Below are 10137 nucleotides of genomic sequence, written 5' to 3'. Positions count from 1 at the left end.
TCTTATTTATCTTCACTCACGCCCACAGTTGCACTCTCAGTCTCATGTGTTATATCTTCAACACAAAGCCTTCATTCACCACTAATACCCATTCCCCAGTTCCTCTACAAAGTTCCCTTTTTTAACCTCTTTTACACATTTTCATGATATACGCACCTTTTTTTCTTGTTTCTTTTTTTGTGAAGCTACATATTCTTGACCTACTTACTCATGCAAAATCGTCTGCATTTGAGATGTAATTCTTGTTAAATGGGTCTAGAAAAATATTTCAGCTGGTTGATTTTGCTTTCTTGGGTTTTCCTGGTTCTGAGTTTGAGAGTAAACTGCTCAGAGGTTTCTTTGAAGTTATTAAGGACACCTCGCGCATTTTCAAACCGGAATTTTGCTAAATTTGCTTTTCAAGTTTTGGTCAGTGGCAATGGTGACATTTGTGCGGACTGCTCCACTTATTGCAAGGTCAGTTTGCATGCTATAGAACAGTTGTCTACATGTCATCGAGTTGTTTTCCTTTATTTTTTTGTTTAATTGCAAAGCACATGCATGACCTTGGTGCAATTGCTGTAAATTTAGGAGTTCTGAAATGAGATGACCTTGGTGCAATTGCTGTAAATTTGGTGCATATCAATATTTGGAGATACTTAAACATATAGGATTTGGAACTCTTTTTAGTATTAACTTAAAGACGCAAGCGCGAAACTTGAACTCGACATTATCAGTTGCTATCTTCTCCGCATACTTGATGTTGATAGTAGATGAGTGTCCAATGTGAGCACCAACTAACTTTACCACCTTAGTACAAGGAGAAAAAAATGAAAGAAGAGAAGGGGTTCCATGGATCAGTGTTATTTGTATCTAAGAAGAGGAGAGAAACCATCTTTATGCTCATCCTCACTCGTCAGCAGACTTCCATCTACATTATATTCAATCCTTTAATAAAATATCTAGTAAGTAGCATTTAATGGTAAGCTTCTGCAATGCCAATAGTAAGGCATATGTATGACTTGTTTCCCTGAAAACATAAAAATTATCTGTCGATAATAGCGAAGGATTATAGAAAACGGCCACCTTACTGTCAAATGATATGCACCTTACAATGATAAACTTGAGGTTTAAGGAAAGATTTCTGGTATAACATCCATATATAGAATATATTGAAAAGTAGCAGTTGAGGAAAATGCACATTTTAAGAGAGATTCTCTCTTGGTCCTTAGGGTCCAACTGCCTATTGAAGATTGTTCTATATTTATTGAGTTTCAGTTTTTATTTTCTAACTTGGTAAGTTTTCTGTTCGTTTAGTTTTTTGCGCTTCATTACACAACTAATTAATTTTTCATTTACTGTTACTGTAGCTGGATGATCACGTGCCTTCAGTTTGTGAAAATGGAGAAATTTTGTACACACGGTTGTTAGAGGGAAATCATACTTTTGAAGTTTGCACCAATGGATCTCATGGAGCTGGATGCACTCGTTATAACTGGACTGTTGGTAGCACTCAACCTTTTCTTCTTTTCATGGTCTTGGTGCCACCCTAGTAGTTCATGATACTTAAATACCACTTAGGGCACATAAAAACGACCATTATCTTCGGTGGTGTACTTTTGACTTCTGTCTTTAAGGCTTAAGTTCTTTTTTTTTTTTGTTTCTGATCCTTCTTTGTTCAAGATAGTTAGTTATTACATATGTTGGGGAGAGATCGCCAAATAGCGGAGAGAATGTAAATGAGGGAAGCTCTGGATCATTTCCTACACTCAAATGCCAATGGAGATTGATCTCACAGTCTCCCTCTCTCTCTCTCTTTATTTGCCCAGAATGCGGGAATCGAACACCCTCTGCAGCCGGAGGGCTGATGTATATTGTACTACTTCAATTCAGCAACCGGGTAGGAGTAGGTTTTAGCTTGCCCCTTTCTTCTTATTAGCCAGATAGGTTTGGAACCCTTTGCAATAAAAAGACAAGGTAAACTTCTATTTCTGTGTAATATCTTTCAACCATTTTTAGACATTTGCTCAAACTTTGAATAAAGAGGCTACATGTTCCAATTTTCACCTTGTTTAGGCATCCTAGCACAGTAATCAGCAATTTTTGTTTATGTTTCAGTTGCCTTCCAATTTATAGACAGGTAGAAAATAAACTTGGTGTTGGCTAAGCATGATGTATTGGTCTCTGTGTTTGGGACTCAAGTCTAGTTGTAACTGTTGGTAAAGTTAAAATTCATTCATGGTTTCACTTCCTGATTTCATGTCCCTACTCTTCTACAGACACTACTCCTCCTACAGCCTACATTACCGCACCGACATCTTTTACGAATGCTTCAAATGTTTCAGTGAACATATCTTTCAGCGAGCCATGTTGGACCCAAGGTGGTTTTGGATGCTCTTCCACGAATTCCTGCAATGTAAGTATATAAGAAGCTAAAATATGTTGGCAATGGGCAGTCTCTTGCATGAAAGCTTGGTTTCTTATGATGTCTAATTATCTTTTCTTCAAAGGTTCACCTGTGCAAACATTCTCAAATTGCCTTGTAATTGAAAGAGTCGTGTAGGGGATCTGGGGTTCTTGGAGATTCCTTTTTCATTATCTCTTCAGCTGAAAACCTAGTTTTCAATTGTGTTCTTTTCGCAGCTTCTTGTTTACGGCCCTGGACAGGTCGTGCCAAACACACTCAATGTTGTTGAGCCAGACCTTAAATTTTCTGTTGTCGTGAGTCTGTCTACACGTGATCAGTATGGAAGAGTGGTCGTGGTAATGGATAAAAACTTCTGTTCAGACTCTGCTGGAAACAAATTTAAAAGGACAGAAAATTCAAGAATATTTATACATTTTGGTGAGTCAGTTGCCTTACCTTTATCATGTTGATATCGGTTCTTTAAGAGATGATCATTTTCTGTTTCAGAGTTATATTATTGTTCTAGAAGGCCCTACCATTTTCATGATCCAAAGAGACGTCTTTCTTTCTGTGACAATTGAAACAAATTCTAATATATGATATCTTAATATGAATGTACTGGAGAAACGCATCCTAGTGTATAAAGATAATCGATTAACAATCAAAATTAACTCTGTGCCGATCAATATAGACTGACTCCAATCTCTTTGATACTGGATTCCACAGATAGAAGAACAGTGTCCGTTGACATAAGGACTCAAATACCTGAAAGGCTACTACAGATTGACAGAGAAACGAGAACAGTGCTAGCTACAAATAGAACTGAGAACATGAAGGTGTATTTGTACTTTACAGAACCTATTGCCAACTCATCTACTGAAATTTTGAGTTCCCTGAACATAAGTCAGGGGTTAGTTACTCCCATTAGTGGAAATAGTTTGGGAGAACGTAGATTTGGCTTTCAGGTTAGTTCTTTCCAATGTTTATTGTAATTTGATATTCCGTTGAGTTCTTGTAAATAATACCTTTTTTTGGTTCATTTCCAGGTTAAAGGCATATCACAGACGGCCATAGTCACATTGAGCCTAAGATCAAGCTTAATATTGAGCAGACAGGGAACAGCTGTTGCTCCTGTAACTCCAGTTACTTTTCTATACGGTATGTTTGACTGCCTGTTAGAAACCTTTCATTGAAGACACCTCTAAATTAAGAAAGGAGAATGTCTCTACCTCTCGCCTGCTGAATTAACATGTGGATGATATGTGATTGCATGGTAATGTTTGCTATGCTAGTTATTTTGTTTCTCCAAAATATAATTGTTTATTGGACCTTCAGATATGCAACGTCCTGCTGTCAGCTTGAGCACAACATCTAGGATGAGGACCTGTGAAGAGCAAATTCCTGTATGGATAAAGTTCGTTAAGCCTGTGTTTGGATTTAATTCTTCACATGTGTCCATCATTGGAGGACATTTGCAGAGGTTAGCATCTCCTTGTATACTGATCTTCCTCGGTGAAAAGATTCTCCTGTAAAATAAAGCTTGTTCCTTAGCAAGTTATGAAGAAAATAACATCATTACTACTATCGTGTACCAATCATGGCTCATTGATTTAATGTTTCTTATGTATTTCCAGCTTTCAAGAAGTGAGTAGAAGCATATATGTTGTCAATGTACAAGCCAGGGAAGATTTTGTTTCTGTGAGCATCCCGGAAAATGTAACTGGTGATGTTGCTGGAAACAGGAACCTACAGTCTAATGTTCTCCAGCTCCTGCACTGTAATATTCGATAGTTCTAAACTCAAGGTCACTTTCGTTTGGTTTATAGATGCTTTAATCATGTATGATTTCCTTTTACAGATACTGTACCATCAATATCTCAAGTGCTTTCCATCTTTGCAACTGCTGCTTTCGTGGTAACATCTTTTGCAGCAGGGCTCCTCACCGTGTCAACTGCGAGCCTCCAATCTGTTCGTGCATACTCAAGACCAAGCTCTTTTATGACATCTGATCCTGCTAGAAATCTTTTTGTAAATCCCCTTCCTTAACAACTTTATGTTAGACTCCTAGGATTCTCATGCAATAAAGTTTGCAGTCCATGTGGGGACTTAATTTGGGGAAAGATATGAAAGTTCTTGAATCTTACAACTCTAAGTCTCTTAGTGTAGCTCATGAAGTTGTCCTTTGTTCCTGAGATGTATTGTTGGAAGCAACAACAGGAGAAGGGAATCATCATTTGCTTTCTCAAAACAAAAAAATAATCCAGTTTGACAGATCACTCGTCACAAGTCGGATTTTTATTTTTGTAGATTTTGGAGTAGCTACCAACAAAAAACAGTCATAAGGCATAGATACCATTATGATCGAGTTCTGCTGGTGATTTAAGTGGGTAGTTGAGTTTATGTCTCACTAACAATATCAGAAGGCTCTAGTGCGGATGAATACATTTTTGGAAATGCCCAAGTATCGTATGTCCATTAGGTTCATTGAAATTTACAAATTCTTTGAGATCAAAATATCACTCTTAGATTGATTATTCCATGACACTATGTTCTGAATACGCATCTTTTCTTTTTGTGTCTTGAAACAGAGAATAGCTTGTCACATTCAGCTATTTGCATTGACGAGATGGTTGCCAGTTACCTTGCCAGTTGAATATTACGAATTTGCTAGAGGCCTCCAATGGAGTGTTCCCTACATGAGGCTCCCATGGGAAACTGGAAGCATGTTTCCATTCATGATGGGACCAAGTTCCCCAACAAACTCACATTCATACGACTCTAAAATTCTTGATTTTGGAATGAAAACAGACAAATACAATGCGGACAAAGCTTCAGGGTTATATGGGTTGCCACTTAGTCCTATGGAATATAGGTCAATCTTCGAGGTTAGAATCCACAACTTTCACCATAACTTAAATACTTGTTCCTTGATCACATTGTTGAATGCTCTTCTGAATGGCAGAGCCAGAATCTTCTTCCGGAAGCTCAGTATATCCTGGATCCACAATATTCAAGTGGGTAAGTACCGAAGATGTCTCTGTATCACATTTTTGAAGTGGTCAAAGGTGTTTAGTTTCCCAATTCATTGGATAATAATGCAGTAAATCAATGTGCCTGAGGTGTACTTTCAACTGGTTTCCTCTTTTCAAAAATTAACCAAGAAGCACTAAGGTCAGGATTACTACTTGTAAACCAAGCTACTTCCAGACCAAGTATAAACAGAGCTGTCGCCAACTACGGTGAATACAATTATTTTCACTTCTTTGGGAAAGTAGATGTGCAAAGTAACACATAGAAACCATGTGTCAGGTACTGGGGCTTAGGATTTAGTGAAAAAAGAGAAGGATGATCAAGTGCATGTACTTGAAAATAACTTTCTCAAGCTTTTAAGCAAAAGATGGATTTAGCACATGTAAATGAATAATTCATCTGCTGTTTCCAGGTGGAGAGATTTCGGCAGAAGCATGTTTTGGTTAGCCGTTATTGGAGGCAGCTTGATATTGCTGCATGTTTTGCTTCTTTTTATTTTAAAACTGAGAAAGGACACAGCAAAAAAGTGGAGTTATGGAGCTTTGGTCTTTCCAAGATTTGAGATCTTCCTTTCAATTCTGGCTATACCTTGCATTTGCAAAGTCTCGGTAAATATAGTTAAAGGTATTTCCAATTCATAAACACTATGCTCCTTTATGCATTATGCCCTATAGCATTCTGTTGCAACGAGTGCATTCCACCTGTAAGACATCAATTTTCACATCTAAAAATGATAAGATATATCTGTAGTGACTGATCCCCAATACAGTACTTATCTATAACAGTTAGATGCTACTTACCTTAATCAGATAACTAGGTTGAAAGCATTACAGCTCTTAGAATTGTGATTTCTGAAAGATTGATATTTGCTTAGATTTTGTCACGATGAGTTAAAGCTGCCAATAGATCATTATTACTGAAGTTAATAGATATTACCTGCATAACAGTCGTAGTTGTGTTTACCTTATCATTCCCGCTTCCTGACACCCATCCCCATGTACGAGCGGGGACATGCAAATGATAAGCTTATTGCAAAACTTTTTTCTGTCGGTAAAAAGGAGAAAAACACATCAATTATTAGATATTAGGCACGGTTGCATATATCTAAAAATGTATCCAGCCTCTAGGGCTACAGCTCTTTTAACAGCTTTATTAAGATCCTAAATATTTCTAGTATCCTAAATAATCTATCATTTACTAAAAGAATGTTCTCTACTAGAATGGATCTGCACAGTTTATGGTTTTCTTTCTGCATCACTTGAAGATTTGATTATCCAGTGTAGAAATCATAAATTTGTTCTTCTTTTCTTCTAGGAGGATCAACTGCAGGAATTGTTGTTGGCATTTTACTTTTGGGTTTAGTATCATTTCTACTGCTAGCATTGCTCTTGTTCCTCTCTATTGGAATTACGTTGGGGAAGCTTCTTCAGTATAAGGAGGTACACCAAGTTGGGCAGACATTCCATTGGTATCAGGAATTAATCCGAGTTACCCTAGGTCCTGGTAAAAGAGGTCAGTGGACATGGAAAACATCACGCGATTCTAGATATCTAATCATGTTTGGCCCTCTGTTTGAGGATCTAAGGGGTCCACCAAAGTATATGCTCTCTCAGATTACAGGAGGAAATTCTAACAAGAATCATGACAAAGTCATTGCAACAGACGATGAGACGGAAGATGCAGAAGCACCTTTTATCCAGAAGGTGTTTGGTATTCTAAGAATATACTTCACATTTCTTGAATTTGTGAAGCGTATTTGTCTTGGAATTGTGGCTGGTACTTATTTGAAGAACCGGTCTTCAAAAACTCCGATAGTTGTCCTGCTTAGCATCACTTCTTTCCAGCTATTCTTTATGGTTCTGAAGAAGCCTTTCATTAAAAAGAAGGTTCAGCTTGTTGAGATCATCTCAGTTGCTTGCGAAATAGGTATTTTTGCTTCTTGCATTGTTCTCTTAGAAAGAGATTCGTCACGAAAGGAAACCGAAATTGGAATCGCCATGCTTGCACTATTCTTCATAGCATTTTTGGTCCAGTTGCTAAATGAATGGCATGCATTATACAGACAGACAAAGCGACTTGGTCCTGATGACAATTCTTTCTGCTCTGGTCTGAAAGCAGCATCAATTGGATTCCTCTTGTTTTTCATTCCTCAAAGATTGATCAGAAAGCTCGAAAGCGGGTCTGCTTTGTTAGATCACAGACTAAAGGAAACTGGGGATTTTACTTCTTCTGGTGACAGGAATAGGAGTTCTGGTAGTCGAAGTTCAGGTGATAAAGCATGGATGCGGCGAATAAGAGAACTAGCAAAGTCCAGCTTTAGTAAAGACAGTAATGAAGCTCCAAGTGATCCCTCAACAAGTACTGTTAGATGGAGCGGATTTTGGAACCCAAAGAGAAGTGGGAGCTCATCTATGGATGCATCAGCAGACTTCAAGTCAAAACCAAGAGGATTGCACAATGATTTAGAAGCTATTTTTGCTTCCAAGCCATCAGCTTCTTATTCATAATACGATGGAGTAGTATATTCTGGCTTTACTGGTTACTTGACTACACAGGCCGATCAAAAGCGGGTTTAAACCTGTTGCTTTAACTATGTAGCAATGTATCTGTATGCTATAAATTAAAGTATACATATAATAAGATCATACTTATTCTGAATTCTCTGACTCACTGACGTTGATCCTGGATTCGCCCTGCTTGACTGTTTCTGAGCTTATGTTTTTAGCAGGTTCATGTTATATTTCCATAATAAGGATTGTTGGACTAATAGAATGTATCAATGTATAGCTGTGATGACCCAAAAGGTCATCACTTGTTTTAGAAATAAACTCTTTGTTCCGAGGCCTTAAAACCTCCTTTTTGTTTCATCTCGATTTGCGTGCGCAGTCCAGGCGTGTATCCGGAAAGCCATTATGTGAAAATCCGTGAAAAATGATGAATTTTGCTTTTAAAATGAATTTAGGTTGACTTCGGTCAACATTTTGGGTAAACGGACCCGGACCCGTGATTTGACGGTCCCGGAGGATCTATAGGAAAATATGGGACTTGGGCGTATGCCTGGAATTGAATTCCGAGGTCCCAAGCCCGAGAAATGAATTTTTGAAGAAAATTGTTTAATTGAAAGTTTAAGAGTTTCTGGAAATTTGAATGTATTTGCCATTAATGGTATCGGGCCCGTATCTTGGTTCCGGAGCCCGGTACAGGTCTTATACATGATTTAAGTTGAGCCAGCAAAATTTGGTGAAAAACGGACTTGAAATGACGTGATTAGGAACCTTAGTTGTAAAAATTTGAAACTTTGAAAGTTCATGAGATTTTCTTTGATTTTGATGCTAAATTCATAGTTATGGGTGTTGATTTGGCGATTTGGTCGCACGAATAAGTCCATATGATGTTTTTGGGTTAGTATGCATGTTTGGTTAGGAGCCCCGAGGGCTCGGGTGAGTTTCGGAAGGGTTTCAGGATGTTTTTACACTTAGAAGAGTTGCAGGTTTTCAGTTTCTGGTATTCAGGAGTTTTGTTCTTCGCGTTCGCGGAAGGACTCTCGTGAACGTGAAGGGTAAGTCAGGCTGAAGGAATTTTCCTTCTACGCGAACGCGAAGCCTTGGGGGTGCTACCCTTCGCGAACGCGGACCTGCTATCGCGAATGCGAAGGCCTTTGGGCCGGGGCAGGGGGAAAGGGATTTTTTTCTACGCGAACGCGGCCACTGACCCGCGAACGCGAAGGCTTGAGGAGTTAAAGCTCCGCGAACGCGAGCCACTAAACGCGAACGCGAAGGCTATTGGGCCTGACCTTTCGCGAACGCGACAGGCCCTTCGCGAACGCGAAGAAGGCCTGTCCAGTGAATTAAAAACGGTAGCAAAATCGGGATTTAGTCTAAAACTTCATATTTTCAAAACTAGGGAGCATTGAGGCGATTTTCAAAGAACAAGTTGTTCCCCAAAGCATTGGTATATGATTCTAAACCTTTTTCTTTCGATTTCCCATTGCATTTCATCAATTTTCATCCTAAAATCTAGGGTTTTTATGGTAGAAATTAGGAATTTGGGTAGAGTTAGGGTTTTTTGATTAATTGGGATTTAGACCTCGTTTTGGGATCTGATTTCGAAACTAATTGCATATTTGGGCTCGTGGGTGAATGGGTGATCGGGTTTTGGTCCGAACCTCGAGTTTCGACCATGGCCCGGGGTCGATTTTTGACTTTTTGGGAAAAATGATAGAAAAACCTATAATTAAGCATTGGGTACGAATTCTTTAGCATTAATTGATGTTGTTAAATTAATTTGGACTAGATACAAGTAATTTGGAGGCGAATTCTAAAGGAAAAGCGGTGTTTGAGGCTTGAGTTGGCCGTGGAAGTTTGAGGTAAGTGTTTGGTCTAACCTTAGCTTGAGGGATTAGGAGTTGTGTCTTATTTGCTATGTGTTAACTATGGAGTACGACGTACAGGCATGGTGACGGATATTTATACGTCGGTGTCAAGCATGCCCGTGAGTCTTGTATTGTAATTGTTGTGACTTCGTCGTGGTTTATTCGTGCTTAATATGATGATTTGTATTATTACTCCCTTGCCTGGATGTTGTTGTTATATTATTGTTCCCTTGCCGGGATGTTGTTGTTATATTATTGTTCCTTGCCGGGATGTTGTTGTTATACTATCGTTCCCTTGCCGGGATGTTGTTGTTCTATTATTGTTTCATGCGCTATATATAAAAAAGTC

The 10137-nt window shown here is 38.6% G+C and overlaps 1 protein-coding gene across 1 annotated transcript; it reads left to right on the top strand.

Annotated features, from left to right (window-relative positions):
* Window positions 1-8074, top strand: LOC109205662. Its single transcript, XM_019368399.1, has 13 exons — window positions 1-456; window positions 1350-1485; window positions 2259-2395; window positions 2623-2824; window positions 3113-3351; window positions 3433-3544; window positions 3722-3866; window positions 4021-4163; window positions 4245-4414; window positions 4975-5271; window positions 5349-5404; window positions 5829-6040; window positions 6731-8074. Exons 1-13 carry the CDS (start codon window positions 250-252, stop codon window positions 7921-7923), a joined length of 3249 nt encoding a protein of 1082 aa, XP_019223944.1. The 5' UTR covers window positions 1-249; the 3' UTR covers window positions 7924-8074.
* The last annotated feature ends 2063 nt before the right edge of the window (window positions 8075-10137 follow it).

This window comes from Nicotiana attenuata, unplaced genomic scaffold, assembly GCF_001879085.1.
Source record: "Nicotiana attenuata strain UT unplaced genomic scaffold, NIATTr2, whole genome shotgun sequence".
In the NCBI taxonomy this organism is placed as follows: domain Eukaryota; kingdom Viridiplantae; phylum Streptophyta; class Magnoliopsida; order Solanales; family Solanaceae; genus Nicotiana; species Nicotiana attenuata.
The sequence above is the reverse complement of the archived record's forward strand: the minus strand, read 5'-3'. Positions and strand labels throughout refer to the sequence as shown.

Coding starts and splice junctions, on each gene's coding strand:
- LOC109205662 (XM_019368399.1), top strand. CDS start 250: ATGGGTCTAGAAAAATATTTCAGCTGGTTGATTTTGCTTTCTTGGGTT. Junction 3,352..3,432: donor AACGTAGATTTGGCTTTCAG/GTTAGTTCTTTC, acceptor GTTCATTTCCAG/GTTAAAGGCATATCACAGAC. Junction 4,415..4,974: donor ATCCTGCTAGAAATCTTTTT/GTAAATCCCCTT, acceptor GTCTTGAAACAG/AGAATAGCTTGTCACATTCA.